Source organism: Myotis lucifugus, unplaced genomic scaffold, assembly GCF_000147115.1.
Source record: "Myotis lucifugus unplaced genomic scaffold, Myoluc2.0 scaffold_203, whole genome shotgun sequence".
NCBI classification, from domain to species: domain Eukaryota; kingdom Metazoa; phylum Chordata; class Mammalia; order Chiroptera; family Vespertilionidae; genus Myotis; species Myotis lucifugus.
The window spans coordinates 1,367,143-1,391,454 of NW_005871251.1; the positions used below are offsets into that span (position 1 = coordinate 1,367,143).

The 24,312-nt window shown below is 41.1% G+C and overlaps 1 protein-coding gene across 1 annotated transcript in view; it reads left to right on the forward strand.

Moving 5' to 3' along the window:
* Positions 1 to 24,312, forward strand: part of LOC102430540 (myomegalin) — a 139,152-nt gene that overhangs the window by 67,407 nt on the left and 47,433 nt on the right. The window contains 15 exon segments of the mRNA XM_023761248.1: positions 13,386 to 13,517; positions 14,210 to 14,329; positions 14,565 to 14,657; positions 14,779 to 14,988; positions 15,911 to 16,069; positions 16,870 to 16,983; positions 17,175 to 17,312; positions 18,024 to 18,203; positions 18,635 to 18,829; positions 19,409 to 19,576; positions 19,704 to 19,785; positions 20,425 to 20,436; positions 20,438 to 20,526; positions 22,858 to 22,974; positions 23,275 to 23,412. Coding sequence (XP_023617016.1) covers positions 13,386 to 13,517; positions 14,210 to 14,329; positions 14,565 to 14,657; positions 14,779 to 14,988; positions 15,911 to 16,069; positions 16,870 to 16,983; positions 17,175 to 17,312; positions 18,024 to 18,203; positions 18,635 to 18,829; positions 19,409 to 19,576; positions 19,704 to 19,785; positions 20,425 to 20,436; positions 20,438 to 20,526; positions 22,858 to 22,974; positions 23,275 to 23,412 — 1,947 coding nt within the window.

Consider the following 24,312-nt stretch of genomic DNA (forward strand, 5'->3'; position numbering starts at 1 on the left):
AAGGGTTGAGGCATTAGGAAGGTTGAGAACCACTGATCTAGAGGCGTTTTGTGTCTTCCCCCTTTCTCCATTCCCCCCAGTATAAGGTGATACTCATTACCATGTAATTTCACTGGCTGGCCTGAGAATGAAACAGAACAACAGAATTCGGGAGAGGCATGCATTCAACAATCAGGCACCCACACAAAGCAGCAGACACGAAGCCATTGCATTTATGGCTTGTTTGGAACCCAATGCAAATAACGCTGCTGTTCAATGAGGCATGATTCCTAAAATAGCAAACATTCCAGCGTTACCATGGAGAGATCTGAAGTAGAGGTTAAGGCAATAATGCGCTCCAAAGCTCAAGGCAGAGACTGAAAACCCTGCAGGGATTAGTAGCTCAGGCAGCCCCAGCCAACTTCATATGAAATTTTTTTTTTCAGAGCAGCTTTTCTGCATCCCCATCTTAAGCTGTTGAATGTTGAAGCTAGAGACTCATTGACAAAACGTCATTCAACATCCCTGTCTCCCAGACATAACCCGCATTGATAACATGTATCAGAAACAGGTCTTATCAGCTAAGACAATCATAGTTCTTGAACATCAAAGGAAGTGGAAAAAGAAGGGCCTTCTTTATAGCTTCATTGAAAATGCTTATTGAGCATTTACAGTGGAGATAGTACGCACAATGATTAGAGGAGTAAGCTTCTACTAAGGTTTCCAGAACCTGAAATGGAAAGCATAGTGAAAATGTGAAGCAACATTTCTGGATAAGCCAACGATGTTCAGAAAAAGGATGGAATGAATGTAGTGTTTGGTTTGATAGGCAAGGATTCTGGGGAGTTAACGGCAACAACTCTGATGTTTACACATCCACCAGGTAGAGAAATTATACAACCAAGTTTCTCTCTCCTGCTGATGCATCTCTAGCTTTATACATTGTGAACCAATGCTCTCCTCCTTGAAATCCTGGCCCCTCTCACCTGTGCTTGGATTGCGGAAGAGTTTTCTCAAGTCACCTAAACTCAGCAGGTCCCGAATCAAATTTTTCATTATCTTTTTCCAAATGGACTGACGCTTCAACTTGACATTTCTGCTCATTTAGACCATTTTATCTACCAGTCTTCCAGGCCAAAAACCTTACCTCCATTTCCAATCCTTCCTTTCGTTCATCCTCTCTGCATATACGTCATCAAGTCCCGCTGTTCATGCCTTCAAACCGATTCACACCACTTTCTTCCCATGTCCACCCCAGACTTCTATTACCCCACATATGAATAACTGCAGTGGCGTTTTAGCAGGTCTTCCTGTAATCATCCCCAAATCTCTTCCTGAAACTCTAATTTCTGACCTTTTGACAAAGATTTTGAATGTTGCCTGTCTAATCTTCCCAAAACAAAGTTTTCATCATGCCATTCCCTGCTCAAGTTTATAACATTAAGTCCTGATTCTAGTTGCCAAGGCCCTCCATAGCACCACAGCACAGTCTGGCTTACAGCTGGCCCTTCACACATGTTCTTTGAATGAGAAATTATAGAGGATAAGATGTATTGAGTAGGGTGAAGCTGGCCATTCAAATGCCCGGCAAAATCTCTACTATCTCCCTTTACCTACAGACTTCTGATGATGCTGTTTCCTTTTTCTGCAGTCCCTTCCTTTGTCTCCATTCTAAGATCCATCTCAAAGGCCGCTCTCGTCCCCTTTAACTACAAAGCCCATGCTCATCTCAACTTTTTTTTTACAGTCACATTGAATTTAAGTCAGTACCATTTAGTTTACCAACCAATTGTTCTCATGGTAGCATCCATATTTTCTCCCCTTCAACTAAACTGAAAGCTCCCTGAAGGCAGAGAAAAGACAGAGTTTGCATAAATTCTTGCTCATGGGTTGCTTGATGTAACACTACTATAAAATTCACTTAAATAGCTATGGGTATTTAATAACTTAACTGGAAAGACTCTGATGCTTACTATTTTAAGGGATCCTGCTGATACCCATATGACTACAATCTATAGTTGAACTGGAAATCTGGTTTTAAAGAAGTGTTGGGAAATGCTGTATCAGTAATTAATGCAAAACACGATTGTTTCTGACATCTTAAAGATTTCCAGGCAGCACAGGGAAATCGTGCTTGTGGTATTACCATAAAGCCTAACTGGTTTGATTGATATTCTTGCATTTCCTCATCTGCTTTACTTCTCTGCCATAACCACTTTTTTTGGCATAGTTTTTAGTTTAGAACAGCTATTCCCAATGTCAGAACTAGGGCAATGAAACCTAATACAACTGGTTTGAGACATGGGGATTTTCCACATCTGATTCTGTTGGAAACTCCCAGCCCAGAACTAGGTCTTAGAAACACTACAATGCTGGGGGTACAAACGTGACTATGGTCCTCAGAGATACTTCCCAGGGCCTCAAATGTAGAGATCAAAATAGAGATAGTGCAAAACATCCTGACCACAGTAATACTGAGGAATCTTGTTCCAAATTAGTATATAGTTTTCTCTGAGGTCAACAGTTTTATAAGTAGTTTTTTTGTTGTTTTTTTTAAAATATATTTTATTGATTTTTTTACAGAGAGGAAGGGAGAGAGATAGAGAGTTAGAAACATCAATGAGAGAAACATCGATCAGCTGCCTCCTGCACATCTCCTACTGGGGATGTGCCCACAACCCAGGTACATGCCCTTGACCGGAATCGAACCTGGGACCTTTCAGTCCGCAGGCCCACGCTCTATCCACTGAGCCAAACCGGTTTCGGCTATAAGTAGTTCTTTATTGGTGGGTTTTTCAATTTATCTGAAGAATTTCTGATCTTTGACTGAGATTTTACTAATACAGTTTAGGATACTTCTAATTCAATGGTTTACACAGTGTGATTCCCAGACAGCAGCATTATTAGCATGATCTGGGATTTGTTAGGGACGCCAATTCTTGGGCCTCACCCCAGACCAAATGAATTAGAAACCTGAGGAGATGGGTCCCAGCAGTGCGCTTTAACAAATCCTCCAGGTGATTCTGATGCATGACAACAGTGGAAAACCACTGTTTAAATTCAACATGTTTACTTTGTAGATTAGGAAATCAAGGGCCAGATATAAGTGATCTGACCTAGGACATACAGTTGCATGTATCAATACGTTTTGAAGCAAAGTGCTGACATATAAAATCAATAATTTATTTACTTCTTAATAGCTTGTTATGATATGCACCCTGCTCTCAAATTTTCCTTTATTATGTACCTCTGACAAGTTTTAGAAATAATCATTCTATTCTAAATCATTACAGAAGCCCTAAATCTCACCTTAATATGTTTTGCTTCACTCATAAATGTGTGGTGTGCATATACATGTAAAATAATATTTTCCAAATCTCATATGGGTAGGAATTATAAAGTTTTGAATTTGCAAGTGGGCCTTTTATAAAATTTTTCTGGGCTATATTTTATCTTCCCAATTTTCAAAGCTATTCTTATGACAAAGTGGGGGTTAGCAGCTGTAATGAGTTTTACTCGGAACTCTATTTTGCATTCTTGGTGTTAGGGCCAGAACATATACATACTTAGTGAAATCACACATGCAGAGTTCTGTAGCCTGTTCCGCCCAAAGCTCTAAGAGCTGTCCCCTCTCCCAATGGAGCTACTAAGATTTTGTTTTGGTGATTACTAGTAAATAAGAGAACAATACAATCCTATGTGTGCAGCGCCCCACAAAGTTTTAAAATTACTTGAAAATATTTTTATAATGTTAAAATAACAACATTCACTATTGTTTACTGTCAGAATACTTCCCCCAAATCATCTCATTTAATCCTCTGTAAGAAGTCTGGGGATTTCTTTGGAGCCGTCATTGAAGGCATTTGAACATCTCCAGGTTGGGGAGTGTGGGCTTAGATATACTCAGACTGTTGCTGGCCATGACCTCTCACAAGGTCAGGTTAATAAAATTCAGCATTATTGTCACTGGGAAGTGTCCTGCGCTGGGGCTGTTTTCCTTCCTGTGAGAGGTGTCTGCATGCCTCTCACAACAAGAAAATTCTTTATTGTAAATGATTTGACACCTGGGTTCCTCCGAGTCAGAGCTCCAGTTTCCCTCCAGTCTTTGTGTGCATCCCAAGTTCTATTCCCAAGGGTGGGGTGACTTACAACTGTATAGTGCTGAATAAAACAGGGTACTAACTAAAGCCCACGAAATTCCCAGCCCTAAATCTGCAGAGCAGCACTCCCTGACACTCTGGACTCTTGCTCAAAGAAGCTAGGTCTTCTGTTCCAGAACCTGAAAGAGAATTCGGTGATGGTAATCTACTCTCAGGTGACTACATTGTTGAAACAGCCCACTTTCTCTTCCATTGTCTTTAACATCTTGCTTAACCAGCTGCATTCATGTGGTATTTACTGGACTCTCTCAGGTGATTGCTTTGTGCCATCTCTGAATTTCTAAAAAGAAAAGGGCAAATCATCCGGGGGTGCGAAACCTACCACCCACCCCCAACATCGCGAGAGGAGAAACACTTGCCCTTTATTCTATCTAGTTACTCCCAGCAGTCCAGGGAGAGAGAGGTTGCATTGAGCCTTCTAAAATCCGCCCTACGCGCGCCCCCTCTGGTTCATCCACTTTTCCTCCGCGGCAGCCTCTGCAGCCTCAGGGCCTTTTAATGCGAGCACCGGACTGGATGGGAGAGGAGGTGGGGCTGCAGCGGGAGGGAGGCGGCGCGCAGCTGTACCTAGTGGCGCTGCCTGGCTGCTCCATCCAGAGGACGTGGCACTGCCCGTGGGGAGAGGGGGAGGGGTTCGGCTTTCTCCTCCCCGCGCAGAGCCTCCGGACATGCGGCAGGGCGGCAGGGAGGACCCACGCGGGAACTGATGCGCTTTCTTGGTGACATCTTAGCCGATGAAAGTGGCCTGGCAGCGGCCAGCGTCCGTCCTGCTTGCCACTGCGAACACTTGTTGAGCCAGGTCTGTGTTACCCCGCAAGGAGCGGTGACCGGATTTGGGGCGGAGGGACGCACTCGCCACCACGCATGCGCAGAGCCGGGCCGTGGCCTCCCGGACTACAGTTCCCAGAGGAACCTGCGGCAGGCGGCGGGAGCTTGAGCCGCTGACGCCATCTTGAAATCTGATCCTCTGTCTCCAAACCTCAACGTCAGCGGCCGGCTGCAGCCAGCCCGGGCTCCGCGCACCCTGCCTGCTTTCTGGGAGGACGTGGAGGACGCGGACGGCTGGCGGCAGGGACCGCCGGAGGAGACTTTGCACGTTCCGCGCACCGCCTGCTCTGCTGTCACTTAGCATCGCCCTGAGGCGTTTCCGCGCTCGCGCCCTGCCTGAGGGGCGGGGCTGACCGCTCCGGTACCCAGCGCTCGCGCGCGGGGGGCAGAGGTGACCCCCTGCCCGGTGGGGATCGCAGCGGGCTGTGCCATGCCGGCGCGAAGCCACCGCGGCGGGAGACGGAGCGCAGCGCCGAGCCGGTGAGTGAACCCCGCGCGGCGGCGGCCGCCTCGCGGAGGCTGGGAGCGAAGATGAAGGAGATCTGCAGGATCTGTGCCCGGGAGCTGTGCGGAAACCAGCGGCGCTGGATCTTCCACACGACGTCCAAGCTCAACCTCCAGGTGCTGCTCTCGCACGTCCTCGGCAAGGATGTCTCCCGCGACGGCAAAGCCGAGTTTGTCTGCAGCAAGTGCGCTTTCATGCTGGATCGGATCTATCGCTTCGACACCGTCATTGCCCGGATCGAAGCCCTGTCTATCGAGCGCCTGCAGAAGCTGTTGCTGGAGAAGGACCGCCTCAAGTTCTGCATCGCCAGCCTGTACCGCAAGAATAACGAGGACGCGGGCGCGGAGACCCGGGCGGGGAGCGGGACGGTGGACCTGGCCGGCTTGCCCGACGTGCGGTACTCCGCGCTGCTCCAGGAGGACTTTGCCTATTCGGGGTTTGAGTGTTGGGTGGAGAACGAGGACCAGGTTCAGGATCTGCACAGCTGCCATGGTTCCGAAGGCCCTGGACACCGACCCAGGAGATGCCGTGGTTGCGCGACTTTGCGGGTGGCCGATTCCGACTATGAGGCCATCTGTAAAGTGCCCCGCAAGTGGCCAGAAGTATCATGTGTGGCCCTTCTTCCAGGTGGTCCACCAGCATCTGCACCGAAGAACCAGCACTGTCTGAGGTCGGGCCCCCGGACTTGCCAGGCACGAAGGTCCCCCCCGATGGAGAAAGCATGGAGGAAGGGACCCCGGGATCATCGGTGGAATCTTTGGATGCAAGTGTCCAGGCTAGTCCTCCGCAGCACAAGGACGAGGAACCCGAGAGAAGCGCAAAGGAGCTTGCAAAGTGTGACTGCTGCTCAGAGGAACAGGCTCCGCAGCATACGTGCAACCCCAAGCTGGAGCTCGCTCTTAGCGTGATTAAAGGTCTCGATTATAAACCCATCCAGAGCCCCCGAGGGAGCAAGCTTCCTATCCCAGTGAAATCCAGCCCACCGGGAGCCAGGCCTGGCCAGAGCCAGAGCGGGGCAGATGGCGTTAGTTCCGGTTTCCTTAGCAGGTCTTTGAAACCCCTTTACAGCACACCTGTCAGTTACTCCTTGGAGATTTCAGACCTGCAGGAGCTGTGGGATGACCTCTGTGAAGAGTATTTGCCACTCCGGGTCCAGGTATACAACATGGCTACATAGTGCCTTTTTAAATTATAGTTATCCGGCCGCAAGCTTCACAGGATTTCTAAATGAAGGTTAATTAGAAAATTAATCATCGAGCCCATTTTTGCTGCACCTTTCGCTCGTGTCCCAGTTAGCCTATGTGATTCACACTCAAATGATTTGCTTTCCACAGTCCCCTTTGTAGCAACATCTATTGATGCCGTCCCACTAATTATCAAAATTGCAGATAAAGATTTCGAATTCACTTTGACCCGATGAAAAGATAAAATCTTATGTCTGGCACGAGAACTCTTCTTCCCTCTTACACACCTCCCCTCCCCCTGTCTCCCTTCTTTTTTTGTTTTGTTTTTATTTTTTAGATTTGTAGATGTTTTCTCCCATTCTGTGAGGGAGTTAGTTCTCCCCCGGGTAAGCTTCAAACTGATTAGAGCATAGGGTAAAGGTTTGGGAAAACCTATTACTTCACCAAAGCATTGTAGCATCTGGGCAATATTTATACTAAATTAATAGAGGACTGATGGTGACTTGCTCATAAAAGAGATTTGGGAATTCAAGTGTTGTCACTTAAAATGTCATTTAAGGAGAAAACTTCACAGCCAGTTAGTCTATTGAGCTTCTTTAGATGTTTGATATTAAGAAAGGATTCATCCATTATCAAGTAATAGAGTTTCATCCACTATACTCTTGCATGTCTAAATGATTAGAAGATAGCAGTTGATCTTAATTTAAGCTGTTTACATCTGGCCAATAGATTTCATGCCACTTTTTAAATTCAGCTATATACAGGGATCTGACAAATGCTCTTTTGTTTCTATAGCAACAGTAAATGCTAGATTCAGTTAACTTTGTGAAACATCTGGCATTTTCTACTTGATACAAATTCTTTAGCGATACCGTTATAAAAGTGGTCAATCTAGAAGGCATTTTTGGAAAGCCTGCTATAGTCACCATCATCCTAGAAATGTACAGCTTGATAAAAAAAAAAATTGTTGATTGTCACTTGAAATTTTTGAAAAGTAGTTTTAGTATAGATATTAAATTTGCATCACAATGACAAATTTGTCAGAAACAGTGTTAGAAAAAGTTTGATAATGTTTTCATTTGTATAAAATATTAAGTATTAGTGTGCCTACTGCTGTGTGCTTCTTTTCTTTTGCTTCCTTTTCTTGGAGTGGAGCCTCTCAGCTAAATTTGGGCTTTACAGTATTTGTGTGACCAGACATAGATGTCACAAATTAAACATGGTGTTTTCATATTAGGATCTAAAAGGAGACTGGGGCAGGGTGGGTGGGAAATAAGCTGATTTTACCCCCTCTCATATATGGTCAATATTATAGAAAAGTAAAGGCAGGAAATTGCAGGCAAAATGAGAGGAATTTTTAAATCCATATTTAATTAAAAATTCTGTCTTTTTGGTGCCTGCACTCAACAAATTTTGGTGTTGGAAAGGATTTTAAAGATCATTTCATGCAGGCCCTCAGTGGAGAGATCTGGAAAGCTCATAGTTTAAATACTTAGCCCAGGCACAGCCAAAGATCCCTAACCATTCTCAGCAGACGTCTTTTAATCTGTGTATTAAGTTACATTGCCTGGTATATGTTGAATTAAATAAGTACTTATTTTAAACAGTCTCTTTTCTATAACCTAAGGATTCCAGGAGGATTCCTTTAAACTATGTTGACTGCATCTTTACATCAAGTCCCTTTACTTCACTAAATTTGGGCATTAGGAAAATAGATGTTTAAAACAAAGTATATGACCTTTTCATCCATCACTTGGCTTACATTCTTTACTGTTTGTTGAATAATAAAACATCGAGAGGAGGGAGAGAATAACATGCAGCTTGAATTATGGCGTTTAATTATTATGCCATTTTCTCTAATAATTAAGGATGTGGGGGGAAATAGGAAGATAAACTGTATCTAATGTTTGTAAATAAAATGTATGTTTTGGACCCCTAGTCTGTTCTTTAGGCCAGGTTGACTTTTAAATTCCCTTAGGCCTGTTGTGCTTTATGGCAGAGTCAGAGCCAAGTGGAACAAAGGCAGACTGGTTTTTGTCTATTGCTCTGAACAAATGTGGAAAGATTAGAAATAAATGTAAATTATTTTTGGTCGTTGTCCTTTTAGTTTATAGAAAGGAAAAACCACAAAAGAATAAAATTTCCTTTAGTTATATTCTACTACAAATATGAAGAAAGAGCAAGATTGTTCTGTAAGATCATTTTGATTTCTTTGTTTAATCCTCTACTTTCCCAATGATGTGCACTATTCAAATGTCACTATCACAGTGCCTTCTGATTACTTTTCTTACTGTCTTTCTCTTTGCTTTTTCCTTCCTTATGTTAAAGACAAACAGCAACAGTGTCATTCTCCTGCTTACTAATTTTTTAGTATTATGTAAATTGGCTTATTTGCCTTGTACAGAATTTATGCCTGAATAGCCAAGGTTGTCTAAATATCTAAAGAAAGGTTTGAAGCTTTATTCTAGCTGGTCATTATTTCTTCTTTATTGTCTGGCCCTGAACTAGAAGAGCTATGATAGGAGGGGTGTGGTTCCTTAGTAAACAGCAGTTCAGCTCTGGCCCACATACAATTTCCTTTTCTGTGTAAATTCGAAGAGCAAATCTTTGCTTCAAGCTTTGCAATGCCAGGGTCTGCTCTCGTGTGACTATAGTAAATCATAGCTCTCATAGTTTAGCTACATAACCAGATCAGGCCCTTTGGAAGATGTGTTAGATGCTGGGCAAGATTAGGTCTTTAATTTTATGCTGGGTGATGATTCTTATGTCTCTCCCCTTACCAACAATAGAATAGAAAATTACAGCCGTTTGAGATTAATGACTTGCTATTGTGAGGACTAGTAATGTGCCAAGAAAAATGCTGTTAACCCGGAAGACCTAAATTACTGTCTTTTAGCCTAAAGGTCTTACAATATACAACATTAGGCCTGGAAGCAATTCTCTTTTCTGATACTGGATTTGTCCTGAGTTAAAAGCAACTTAATTAAAATTGTTACAACATGATTTTAGTAGCCGATAGTCTGGAGATTAACACTAATCAACCAAATCAAGTATTACTGAATTTCAGGCTCGATAAAATCTTCATAGGAGTGATTGATTTATGTACTTGATACCTCACAAGAATTCACGAGCTCAGTTGGTTCAGTGGGGCTTTGCTAAATGCCTTTTTGGCACTTGTATTTGAAAGGACATTTTTCTGAGATGTAAAGTATTATGATTAAAGAAGAAACAAACAACTTCTAGCTTGTAAGTCAGTACATTACAGAATTAGGAGTTTCCTATGATAATTTATGCCAAGATGGGTTCAGATGAGATCCAGATTCATTTGTACTCTTCTATGGCCTTCTTGGCTTCAAAGTTGCTGTTGAAATATCTATATTAAATATCTATCTATCTGTCTATCTATCTGGTCTTATTTGTAAGAGAGCCACTAAAGGATTAGAACATTTTCCTATTTTTTTATTGCTTGCTTTTTATTGTTCTTATTAAGCAAAAAACTTTTGGTCCCTATAATATTTTAGGCATTGTGATAGATAGTGATTTTATATAGAGGTGAAAGATACATTACCAACTTAAGTGCATTTGGTTAAATTGGAATCTTTTCCTGATTTCCTGTGTCACTTTGGTCAAGTTTCTTACCATCTCTAAGTTACTCACCATTTCCTAAATGTAGGATGATATTGGACCAGATAATTAAAGTTTTCTTCATATCACTAAGATTCTTTGGTTTAAAGGGCATAGATATAACCACAGTTCCTACCATTTTAAATCTGAGGCTATTTTTTAAAATTCTGTTTGTTATAGTTTAAATTTGAAACATATCACCCTAACTGGTTTGGTTCAGTGGATAGAGTCAGTCTGTGGATTGAAAGGTCCCGGGTTCAATTCCAGTCAAGGGCACATGCCCGTGTTGCCAGCTCATTTCCCAGTAGGGGCGTGCAGGAGGCAGCCGATCAATGATTCTCTCTAATCATTGATGTTTCTTTCTCTCTCTCCTCTTTTCCTCTGTGAAATCAATAAAAATATTTTTTAAAAATTTTGAAACATATCTTATTATAGATATTATTGGAAAGTTGTTTTATTTGAGGAAATAAAAAGCCAGGTTTTGTAGACAAAGTTTTATCATTAAGTAAATGATAGTTATTTATCATTTAGAATTGTTGTACATGTCTATTAAATAGTTACATCTCCCATGTATGACATAATTCACATTGCTTCAGGGCAAGGCTCCCTGTTATACCACAACAACAAATATCTCAATTTTTCTCGGAGTTGTTTTTCTTGCTTCTTTTTTCTTTTTCTTCTTCCATCTAGTCCTGTTTGCTGTACTTTCAAAACATACCTACCCATTTCTCTCCCCCGCCATTACTACCACTATAATCCAAGCTGCTCTTATCTTTCATCTACATTACTGCAACAGCCTGCTACCTCGTCTCTTGTTTCTATTGGTGCGCCCCCACAATCCACTCATCACAGAGCAGCTTGGTGACCTTTTGAAAAATTAAATATGATTGGATTACTTTTCTGTTAAAAACACTGCAGTCCATTCTCATTTCAATGGGAATGAAATTCAGTTTCATTAACTCTGGTGTACAAAAGCTTTATATGATTTGACCCCTGCCTTCCTTTCCATCTCATCCTGTATTACTGTCTCCTTTGCCCCTTATGCTCTGTCTCTGTGCTATCCAGCAAGGTAGCCACTAGCCGTACGTGGCTATTGAGCACTTGAAATGTGGCTAATCCGAATTGAGATGTGCTGTGAGTGTAAAATATCCCCCTTAATTTCAAAAGACGGTATGAAAAAATGTAAAGTATCTTGTTAATCATTTTTATATTGAATGCTTGTTTATGATAGTATTTTGGATGTAATGGGTTAAATAAGATATTTTATTAAAATTACATTCGCCTATTTATTTTTACTTTAGCCAATGAAGATACTAGAAAATTTAAAATCATGTATATAACCAATAGCATTTCTATTGGAAAGCGATACTGTAGTCCCCTAGGCCTTTCTCTTTCCCAGGCTCACATCCACCCTAGGTCTCTTGCATTGGCTGTTCCCTCTGCCTAGCTTGTTCTGTAGATCTTTGCACACTGACCAACCAATTTAGGGTAACTTAATCGCTTTATCATGCTCTCTATTTTACTGCATAAGGCTTGTTCCTATCTGATATTTCTTGTGTTTCCATGTTCCTTTATATGTAGCTCCCTTCCACAGTACTTTATATACTATGGTATTTAACAGATGTGCTGGATAGTATGGGGCTCAGTGAGCAGAGGAGATAGTAATGCATGGTGAACAGAAAAATTGATAAATAGCACTGAAGGAATAGAAAAGATTTTTCTTCTGAAAACTTTATGCTCCCAGTTGCTGGCAGAAAGGGACTTAAGGTAAGCTGTAACTCCACTGCCTGCAAGGCGATAATTAGAGGTCAAAAATGTGAAGGAAAGAAAAAATTAATACCAGTTGCTTTTTTTCTCTTCCTCTAATGGGTTTATAATTTTTCTAATTGGAATGAGGTGGAATAGGGAGGGAGGAGGTGGAATTTAATGCCACAGTGAATTCCTAAAGCTTTATTTTAGTAAGTACTCCTAGCTCATAATGAATATTAGTATAGTTCAATGAGTTCATCTCAGTCTGATTGATCATCCCATATATAAGTAATTCATGTGTCTGTTTTTTACCTGAATTGTTTTGGTGAATTAAGCTTTCTGTAAGACACCTTTTCCTCAGACCACTATGGATTTTTAAATTTATTTTAAAATATTTTTACTTTTTATTATCATTTTTTAAAATCCTCACCTGAGGACATGCTGAGAGAGAGAGAGAAACATCATTGTGAGAGAGAAACATTGATCTGCTACCTCCTGCACATGTGATGGGGATTGAACCCTTGATCCAGGCATGTTCCCTGAATGGGAATCAAACCAGCAATGGCAACCCTTTAGTGCACAGGAGGAAGCTCAACCAACTGAACCACTCCAGCCGGGCTTACTTTTTATTTTGAAATAATTTCATGAGGGAGGTACATAGAACTCCCAGATTCACCAGTTGCCGAATATTTTGCTAACTTTGCTCCCATTGTCTATATAGACATTATTTTTTTCATTCCTGAACCATTTGAGAAATAGTTGCAGATAATATGCATTTTTACACTGAATACTTCAGCATTTATTTCCTAAAGACAAGGACATCTCTTATATAACTACAGTATTATATATTATATAATTTTAGTATTGATAAAATACTGTTATTTAATGTACAGTCCATATTAAAGATCTGCCAATGTCTCCAATAATGTGAGCAAGCATGCTATAAGAAAGATAGTTGGAATAAAACTTTTCCTCTCTTAGGGATGACATAAGTTTGATCAGTGTGCCTTTTGAATTTCCTAATTGAAAGCAGGATAAAGTGAATATATGATCATCATTTTTCTATTTTGAATGCTCCCCTTTCTTTAAACTCTGAATTAATTGCTTTAACTGAATAGCTAGCGTTTGTGTGAGTGGCTGGGAGAATTAGAGAGGGGAGCTAGAAAGTATAGTAAGGATGGAAGTGAATCAGTACTCTTAATGAGGAACAGGACTGTCTTCAGGAATTTATACTGATATTTCATGCAACAACCGGTTTTTCTAAGTCTCTAGCAAAAGATGCTAAAATCCTTTGAAAATAAAATTTGTTGTTGACTACTTTTAACTCAAGTAACTTGTCTTGTTGTTTCTTCCTAGCCCATGACCCAAGAGTTATTCAAACAACAAAAGCTGAATTCAGATGAGACCATTATAACTCAACAGTCGGTACCTGAGTCCCACATGGCAGAACTCCAGGAAAAAATCCAGCAAACAGAGGCTACCAACAAGGTATCATCACCTGGTGGCCCTTGGAGATCATAGACTCTCCTGAGGATGTGACTGACTCTAGCTGAGTCTGTTAACTTCTCTGAGTAGGACCTGGGAGATGGATAGTGTGTGTTTAAGTATAGTTCTTCTTTATTTCGCATCAGGATGTTAGCCTGTTCTGCACAGATCAGGTTGCAGGTGCCTTTTACGTATGTGATTAAAACTTGAATGCAGTCTTTAAATGTATAAGGTACCGAGATAGGAGATTTGTGCTTTTGATTTTAGCTTAACTTCTCACCCCTTCATAACCAATGGATTTTAACATCTGCTTAGAAGAAAAGTCCCACAATTTGGGATACTGAGCTTCTGGCCTGGCATAGTCCTGTATGATGCTAGATAGTAGAAGCTCCTTGGTCTTGGTTTAAGGGATCTACAGTGACTCATATGGACAAGTGCCCAGGACGGCTGCCATCATAGAAAAAGCACAGTGCATGAGAATTGAAGCAACTGAGTGTAGGAAGAAGTATTTTGCCTTTCCTGCTACTTCCTCTTGCTGATTGGCTTAGGACTTGAATGGTCACTATATTTGGGGAGAAGTAATACGGTAATATTTCCCAAGGAATCCTCCAAACCTACATTTGAGGGAGGATTTTATGCATTTGAGGTTAAAAGAAATAATTGACCTAACAAACTCTCTTACTTTTCTGATTCAGATTCTTCAAGAGAAACTGAATGAAATGAGCTGTGAACTAAAGTCTGCTCAGGAGTCATCTCAGAAGCAAGATGGTACAATTCAAAGCCTCAAGGAAACTCTGAAAAGCAGGGAAAGTGAGGTAAAATATTTGGCAATCAAGGACCTGTGAGGAAATGATGTGTCCCATTAAAGTCGACAAGTATTCTATATTTTTTATGTCAGATTAATACATCTTACCCTAGAGAAATTGTAGCTTAACCTGAGTTGGTATTTTGGAATAGTCCTGCTACTAAAATCTGTACAGGCGAGATAATGGAATTAATTAACATTTCGTTTACTAACAACATGTATGGTGCTCCCTCTCTCATTTTCAGACGGAGGAGTTATACCAGGTGATCGAAAGTCAAAATGACACAATGGCAAAGCTTCGAGAAATGCTTCACCAAAGCCAGCTTGGACAGCTTCATGTATGTGGGGGTCACATAGGCAGACTCCATGGAGGATGTGCCATTCTCTGACCTATATTGTTGGTCTTCTCAGCTGCTTGGTGCTTGCCCTCCTTGTGATCATGATTTTTATTCTTTTCAGAGCTCAGAGGGTACTCCAGCTCAGCAACAGGTGGCTCTGTTTGACCTGCAGAGTGCTCTATTCTGCAGCCAGCTTGAAATACAGAAGCTCCAGAGGGCCGTACGGCAGAAAGAACGCCAGCTGGCTGACGCCAAACGCTGTGTGCAATTTGTCGAGGCTGCGGCCCACGAGAGAGAACAGCAGAAAGAGGCTTCTTGGAAGCATAACCAGGTAAATCATTAATCGTTTTGTGGCCCTAAAGACCGACTTTGCCCTGATAATAACTTTCTATCAGGACAGTTTGTGTTGAACCCTTTAGTTGCTTACTTTATCAGTAATTCAGTTCAATATTTGTTGTGCTCATACTATGTGCCGAATATTGGGCTGTGCTCTGGAAATACAATAGTGAAGATTACAGGCTCTTGCCTTGTAAGTTACTTATAATTTAATTTGAGATACAGTCACATAAACAGAAACATTGATCGATTTCCTCCTGCACACGCCCCAACTGGGAATCGAACCCACCACCTTTTGGTGCATGGACGACGCTCCAACCAACTGAGCCACACAGGCCAGGGATATGAAGTTATTTTTGAAGGATGGGTAAAAGCGAGAAAGAAAAGTGGAAGCGCAAGCAAGGTCAAAGGAATGGCACATGCCATTAGACATGTTTGTTTTTAATAAAAGACATAATTTTTAATGGTTTCTTTATCTTGTTAGTTTAGAGCATATGCTACTCTTTTTTAACATTTAAAAGGAAGGTTGAAATATCTTATCCTTGATCTTATTGTAAAGCAAAGGACCCAGGTTTGCAGTGGGACAGAGTCCTCCTTAGTAGTTATAGAGGTCTATCATTTTTACCGAATTTACATTCTACCCCCATCCACAGTTCCCTCAGTTTCCCACATCCTAGTTGATTTGTGTATAATATTTCTGAGTAATTTTAAGAATGGTACTTTCTGCTACTTTATTTTGTTCTACATGCCCAGAAAGCTTTAAGGCCTCCATGTCTAATGACCTTGTGAAAATGTTAGATTCTTAACAAAAGGGAACATGGGGGACCATTTAAGAACTTGCTTGTGTTGTCAGTTTGGCTCAAATAAATTCTTACAACATTTCAAAAAATAAAATAAGGGGAATCTGTTTAATTCAGGAGTTGCGGAAAGCCTTACAGCAGCTACAAGGAGAATTACAGAGTAAGAGCCAACAGCTTTGTACCCTGGAGGCTGAAAAATACAATGAGATTCGAACTCAGGAGCAACACATTCAGCATCTAAACCATAGTCTAAGTCACAAAGAACACTTGCTTCAGGTGAGTCACACAGTGATTTCATCGAAAACTGTACTCAGAGAGCTGAGGTTCCTGTTTATGTAATCTTAAGATATCAGTCCACCTGCGTTGAGTACCTGCCACATGTAGAAGAGTGAGAGGTGGGGGTCAGGAGGATTCAAAATAAAGTACAATCTGTGTACCAGGAAGTCCAGGAAACAAATATAGACCTGAAAGACGTAGGCCATACTCGTAAATAGTTATTAAGCACCTCGGTGAGTCAGAAAGTATACTAGGTTCTAGGAAGACAACAAGAAGAGATGGCCACTGCTCTTAGCCTAGTAAGTGAAGAGATTTGAATAGAAATTTCCCCAGATGATAAAACGAAAGTTTTAGGGGGGAAATCGAACACTAAAGAAGATAGTGGATCACTTCTACCACCTACTCTAAGCTCCAGTCAAATTGAATCCCTTATAGTTAATTGTGCATACAATTTTTCCTAGCATGCATACATTGTACATACTTTTTTCTTTCTCTGAAAGAAATACCTCCTCCCTCACCTCTTCTAGTCCTTTCAAGACTCAGAGCAAATGTAATCTTTTGTGAGATCTCTAGTGACACCTTCAGGCAGAGTTAGACAGTGCATCCCATGTTCCCCTATGCACGTGTGTATGTGTATGTGATGCAGAATAGTTAAAAATTATCTCGGCTAAACTGTTCCCCTTGAAAGTGATCACATTTTGGTTTTTATCCTGAATAACTAACAAATTGCTTGTCAGAGTATGGGAATTCAGTTAGTATTGGATAGATGAATAAAGGAAAATATTTTTTGGTTTTATTAGGAATTTAGGGAGCTCCTGCAATATCGAGATAACTCAGACAAAACCTTTGAAGCAAGTGAAATGTTGCTTGAGAAACTGCGGCAGCGAATACAAGATAGAGATGCTGCGCTAGAGGTATGTCCCATAATTTTTCTCATGATGCTATGGATTATTCTGTCCACATAGGTCCTATAGAAATCTGTATCTACTGGGTGTGCTGCTTTTCACAGTTGAATCTCCATTCCTTTATATTGGGATTCCTGTTGGAAAAGGGTGATCAGGATAGTGGCTCTTACAGAGCTTTAGGATCCTTGCTTTCCTTGCAGCGGGCTATAGATGAAAAGTTCTCCACTCTAGAAGAAAAAGAAAAAGAGCTGCGGCAACTTCGTCTTGCCGTGAGAGAGCGAGATCTTGACTTAGAGAGGCTGCGCGGTATCCTCTCCTCTAATGAAGCTACCATGCAGGTAAGAGCAAAGTCTGTCCTGACTTGGCATCCCTCTCCTACTTGCATTCCTGAAGCATCAGCCCTTCTATCATTTTCTGCAAACCAGTGTATTAATTTATGAGAAAAAAATATAAAAACAAACAAAAATAATAGTCATTAGTTTCATCATCAGGGATTAGGAAGTGAGAAGTTTTAGCACTTTCATGAACTTTGTAGGGGGAGGCAGTGAATATGGATTTCTATACATGGTTCTAATTAATTTCTAATCCTTGTCAATATCTGTACACTTACATAAGCATTGCCAGGGTACAACTACTACATTGTGGTTTTCCCATTAATGTTATATACATGTCTGTGTATGGCCACAATCAGATCATTTGTTTATTTTAATATTTACTGTGGAGCATTTTTGATATTTATTTTAGAGCTTATATATCTTACCATCTGCCACTTCTTAAAGAAGTTCTTCACTTCTTGTATAGTATAGCCTACTTCCTCCAAAATACATCCTTTATCATGTATGTTATGTTTATGTCTCTACAAGCTAGATGAGAGTTTCTAAAAACAAAAAATAAATTAGTATGGCATTTTTAGATTAGGTACTAAGTTTCCTCCTTTTGTAAAATAGTTGATAACATGAAGATAATTTAAAGGTAGATCGGGTTTCGTGTGTAACCTGAGATGTGTGGAGTGGTCCTTGGACTTACGGTTGCTTTCTTTGTGACCGTAGAGTATGGAGAGCCTCCTGAGGGCCAAAGGCCTGGAAGTGGAGCAGTTATCTGCTACCTGTCAAAACCTGCAATGGCTGAAAGAAGAAATGGAAACCAAATTTAGCCATTGGCAGAAGGAACAAGAAAGTATCATTCAGCAGTTACAGACATCTCTGCATGACAGGAACAAAGAAGTGGAGGCAAGACTTTGTTAACTTACTGGTAGTCAGTTTATCAGTTACATAACCTCAGTCTTGGATTAGGACTCTTGAGGTCTGGGAGGCCAGTGACCCAAGTCTTTAATTCCGTTCTGTGCCTGGGCGAGTCATTGGCTGTCACTGGGACTGTTGTCCCTACTCCTATAAATTCACGGAGTTTGTTATTTCAAAACAGTATGTCAGTTGCCATAAGTATTCTTCTGTATTGTCAGTGTTCATTCACTGAGCAGGTATTTATAGGCTTCTATGTGCCAGGCCTGTGCTAGGTCTGGGGAAACAAAAACAAATGAAACACTGATACTTGTTCTTCAGAATCTCACAGCTCTTTCTTATATGATAGATTCTTAAAAGCCCTTTGATATGTATAGAGGGAATTCTTTCCTCCAAAACTTACACTGTTTCTTCTGTCTTAGGATGTTAGTGCAACCTTGCTCTGCAAACTCGGACCAGGCCAGAGTGAGATCGCTGAGGAGCTGTGCCAGCGTCTACAGCGCAAGGAAAGGATGCTGCAGGACCTTCTAAGCGACCGAAACAAACTAGCAGTGGAACACGAAATGGAGATTCAGGGCCTGCTTCAGTCTATGAGCACCAGGGAGCGGCAGAGCCAGGTAAGGACTGACACACACTTTACCCAGAGTAAAGAAAGACATCTGTTAGCCCAATTCAAACCAGATCTTTTTTTTTTTTTAATATATTTTTACTGATTTCAGAGAGGAGGGGAGAGGAGAGAGATAGAAACATCTATGATGAGGGAATCATTGATCGGCTGCCTCCTGCATGCCCTGTACTGGGATTGAGCCCACAACCAGGGCATGTGCCCTTGACTGGAATCAAACCTGGGACCCTTCAAACTGCAGGCTAATGCAGGCCAATGCTCTGTCCACTGAGCCAAACCAGCTAGGACCAAACCAGAATCTTGACACCTTGGTCTGATGAGTTCTAGCAGAACCAGTTTCAGATTATTTTATCTTTAATATATCTGTTATATTCAGTTTTTTCTAATGTTCTACCTATGAGAGACTTTTCACTCATTGCCTGTTTTCCCCTGTAAACTGAAAGCAAGGAAACTATTTTCTAGGGTCCCAAAACTGGCTTCATAAATGGTTGGCTTTTAACATATAACATCAGAACACAAATTTTGTTTTATTAGAGAATCTTTCTGATGTCATGTGTGATTTCCATTCTAGGCTGCTGCTGAGAAGATGGTGCAAGCCCTAATGGAAAGAAATTCAGAATTGCAGGCCCTTCGCCAATATTTAGGAGGGAAAGACTTCATGGTGTCCCAAGCACTCATCTCCAGCCAGCCGACTGGAGGGACCTCCATCAGCCCCCGCCTCGGAGAGCAGACTGATCAAGTAAGACTGTAGACTTGTGTAGATATGTTTGATAATTATCTGACATGTGTGAGAAGAATCCAAGTCCTTGTCATTATGATCATGGTTCCTGCATCTTCCTAAATCCCCCAACTCCTCCAATTTTCAGGGTTCCGTGCACATACCCTCCAGAGATGATAGAACTTCATTGACTACCAAAGGGGATGCCACCATACCCAAGTCCCCATCAGGTAAGCATCAAATTTCATTTCATTAAGGAATCTCTGCTTTTCCTTCCCATAATTCTCTATTAATAGGTTTGGCCAAGACTCTCTTTCCCTTCCTACCTTAATGGAAAAATTAAATTTGCGTTCCCCTGAAAGGATGAAGACGCATCTATTCTAGGAAGAACTGCCCTTTCCTTATGTTGAATTGAGGTGATTGCTCTGGGTATGCAGTTTGGCTAGGGAAATTGCATCCTCCTTTTCAGATAGCTTTGCAGGGATTCAGCAATGCAGGAGGTAGTGTTTCCAAACCTGCACAGCAGAACAATGGGGCTGATACCTTCTGGGTATCTTTAAAGAAGGCTGAGGACACTTGCTGTAAGGTGACATTTCAGTGTTGGGAGGGGCAGGCAGTTGCCTCCATAACTACAATATAATTATCACACAGGAAATTTAACTTTGGTGTGGTTATACTATGGCTTACTTAATCTTATTTTTATAAGCATGTAGGTTGCTTGCAGTGTTTTGCTTTTACAAACAACCTGTGCATATATGTTTTTTATTGTTGGGGTGTGTTTTCAGAGTAAATTGCTGAGAAAGGAGGCAGCAGAGATCATGCTATGTTAATAGTGATAGAAACTAGCACTGGTTTTTTTTCCATTTTAGGAGACTTAGACACAGTTAGACACAGTTGCCGGGCTGGAAAAAGAACTGAGTAATGCCAAAGAGGAACTTGAACTCATGGCTAAAAAAGAAAGAGAAAGTCGGGTGAGTTTTCTATTCAAGCCTAATTTCTAAATTCCTGGTTTTTCTTTCAAAATAATTTATATTTAAGAAAGTACACTTCTCCAACTATAATATCTGGAGAAAAATATAAATCACTTTATATGCACATTACCTCTCCAAGATGCTCTGGTTCTTATAAATGGGGACTGTTAAAACATTTTAAGTGCTAAAATAATAGTTTTCTCTGCCCATTGCTAACTGTAATAAAATAATTGGGAATAAATGACATGCTATATAATTGCTGCTTAGATTTATGACATTAGATCCGTAAAATTAGTTTTGGAAACATGGAACAAGAGAAATTTGAGAATGATCACTAATGTTGAGTAATTGCTAAATGCAGTGCACTGTATTGGCTACTTAAATTAGCACTAATGCTTACAATTCTATACAAAGTAAGTGGTATTGGCCCTACTTATAGATGAAGAAGCTGAAACTCAGATTTTTTAAAGCACAGAAGTAGGGAGTAGTCATATAATTAAATACTAAAGCTAAGATTTAAGCTCAGGTCTTTTGTGACTTGAAATGCTTTTTAAGTAGTCATTTCCTAGAACAGATGTTTTTTTCTCCATGTTTATGCTCTATTTCTAGCAATAGAGTTTTCATCAGTCTTTTTAGAAGAGGCCGCTCAGCCTTACAGACTCTCTCCCCCTTCTGCCTCCCTGTGCAGCTAGTTGTATGTCCAGCTATGACGCAGAGGGAATATTGGGGCCACAGTATAGTGTTCCAGACTACAACTAAGAGCCTTTATTTACCAGGGCATCTGTTTTAGAAGGTCGGTTCGGGTCATGGGTTCCTAAGTCCAGTTCAGCTGGCTAAGCTGTGTAGTTCCTCAGTTTTGTTCCACTTCTTTGTCTTAGATCTATAATGTAAAACCTGTGTTCATAGTTGTGATGAAAGTATCTTATTATACCTCTTAGCTTCTCTTTTTACACCATTTATCTCCTTACAAACAGACCCACATTATATGAATAAAGTTTGAGGAGATGAAGTTGCATGGCATTTAAAAAATAACAGTTTTAAAAACCCCCCAGTTATCCTCCCCCTTTTTTGGGAGGGGTGCGGGGGGGCTCTACCCCAACCATTATCTGATTATTCATGTCAGTTCTTTAGTTTCCATATGCAGTTCCTGTTTTTCTCATATATGCTCAATTCAGAGCAATATTACTCTTTGGTCTGGTCCTCTTTTCAGGATTATAAAATTATAATGAGTAAATGGATATTTGGAGTGAATGATATTTAGCTATATTACTTACCTTTATATATCCTTAACTACCAACTTCTCAGTTCAATGTCTTATATTCATTATCAACTTCCCTCTAATATCTGTTATTTTCCAAAAGCCATGAAGATTTTTCCCAATTTTCAAGTACTCCCCTACTATCTTGAGATAATTGTAGTGGTGGTAATAGTAATCATCCTTTATTGATTGTCTAGTATGTGCCAGGCACTTTAGATACATATTTTTTATTTTCAGATAGCCTTGAAAAGTAGGTATTATTCCCATTTTACCATTGAGGAAACTGAAACTCAGTTTAAATGTCTTGTCAGGGATATTAAGACATGATTTGACACCCATGTGTGTCTGACTGCAGATCTTTATCATGCTGCAATAATGTTTCTTCCTCATGTTTTCATTTTTTTTAATGGAGTAAATTATCTCGATATTTAATGATAGAGATCTCTGAAGAGGGCCTAATACATAGCACCCCTTTTTTCCATAACGCAGACCTGAACAAACTGTTAATGGCAGATGATGTGGTACTTTATCAACTGTGTTACTGATAAAGGCTTAGGTAGAGAACTTAATGCAAGAGCCAATGGGCCTGCTAGCCAGTCCCCAGAATTAGGTAGACTTACCTCCCCAGTCACAGGCAACACTGGGCCTGGGCAGATTCCCCAGTTGGCATGGTAGGGAGGGGCCTGCCCTTGGAGAAGCTGTGGCAAAAACAGGCTTCCTGCAGGCAACTCTCTCCGAAGGTTAGGAAAGGCGGAACCTAGTCAAGCATGCCTGGCTTATTATTCCCCATGTACCATTATGATAGTCCCTCTGCCTGCCCGGGGCTGCGTGAAGAAAGGGGTGGAGAGAGGTCAGGATTTACACTGCCTGGGCTTCTTGAACATGCAAAGAAATGTGAGGAGAAACATTTTCTCCTAACATGCCACAGGAGCCCAGAGCCATCAGATAACTTGGTATTGTTATAAATCATCATGAGCCCACACAGTGATACTGTAAGCTTTGATAGAATTAGAAAATACACAAATAAAATTTTTGTTGCTTATAATTTACCTGAGGATTTCTTCTCTGCACAGATGGAACTTTCTGCTCTACAGTCCATGATGGCTGTGCAAGAGGAAGAGCTGCAGGTGCAGGCGGCTGATATGGAGTCCCTGACCAGGAACATACAGATTAAAGAAGACCTCATAAAGGTCTCTCAAAGCTTTTTACAGACCATTGGAAATAGCTACAACTCAGAATAGGCACCTACACACATTCGGATGCATTGGTCCGTTGGCCAGTGCTTATTTCTTGGACACACTGTTAGAGTCTCGTGATAATGCTGTGTTCTCTTGGACTGAATCAGAGTTGCTGTGACTTTGTTCAGAATACATCATTACCTTCATATGGCTTATCCGTATCCCACTTGAAAGTGTAGCAGACTGTCTTAGGAACATTTTTTCCTTTGCTGAATAGTATTTTTATTCCTGTTCCCATTTGTTTACTTCTAGGACCTGCAGATGCAACTGGTTGATCCTGAAGACATACCAGCTATGGACCGCCTGACTCAAGAAGTCTTACTTCTTCGGGAAAAAGTTGCTTTGGTAGAATCACAGGGTCAGGAAGCTTCAGGAAACCGAAGACAGCAAGTAAGTTATTGGAACACAAACCTTATTTTCACTGTGAAGTAAACCGTGGAAAACCTGTCCATCTCAGTTAGCTGTGAAGGGTCCGGGGATAGAATTTCATGGAGAATCTGCTCTGGAGTGTCCTGCCTTGGTCAGTGTCAGCCACCAGCACAGAGGCTCCTTCCTTACACTTGTAATTGTGAAGGGAGAAGCAGTTCTTTCGTCACAAACTGTCAGTTGTCCCTGACCCCTAAGTCGCCTCTCTCGGCTGAATCCATCTGCCTGCATGTAACCATTTTTTAAAAATGATTAAATTTTTAAGTTTTGTGTTTTTTTAAGAAAAGAAGAAAAACTTCTGCCTCTTCCCCAAGTTCTTTTGTAGCTTCTGTCCCACGTCTAACCTCTTTTCAATGATAAACTTCTCAGAAGACCTACTTGCCTGTGCTCCTGGTCTCCACTCTCATCCCTCTCACTAACCGCTCATGTCACTCCGGTCTGGCTTTTAACTCTACCAGTCCCCTTAACAGATCTCTCTGGCCATGCACTGTCATAGCTCTCGTCTTTATCGCACTTATCAGAGCTCACAGTGACACAGTGACAAACGTGATTGATGAATGTCTTCCCCCTGACAAGATAGTAAGCTTATTCCTAGAGCAGAACCTGGCACATAAGAAGGGACTCAATAAGCATTTATTGGATGAATGAAGAATATTAGGAAGTCCCATTACATGTTTCCCTCTTGCCCTTCCTCTCTTTCTCTTCCCCTCCTTTCTCTCAGCCTCTTTCCTAGGCTTCTGGCTCCTCTCTATCTTCTACTTGCTTCCATGTTTAAACACTGCCTTATAGGGTTTTAAAGAAGAAAAAATGGTAGTTCATGTGGCATTGATTTGAAAACTAGAATACCATGGAAAGCATAAGTAA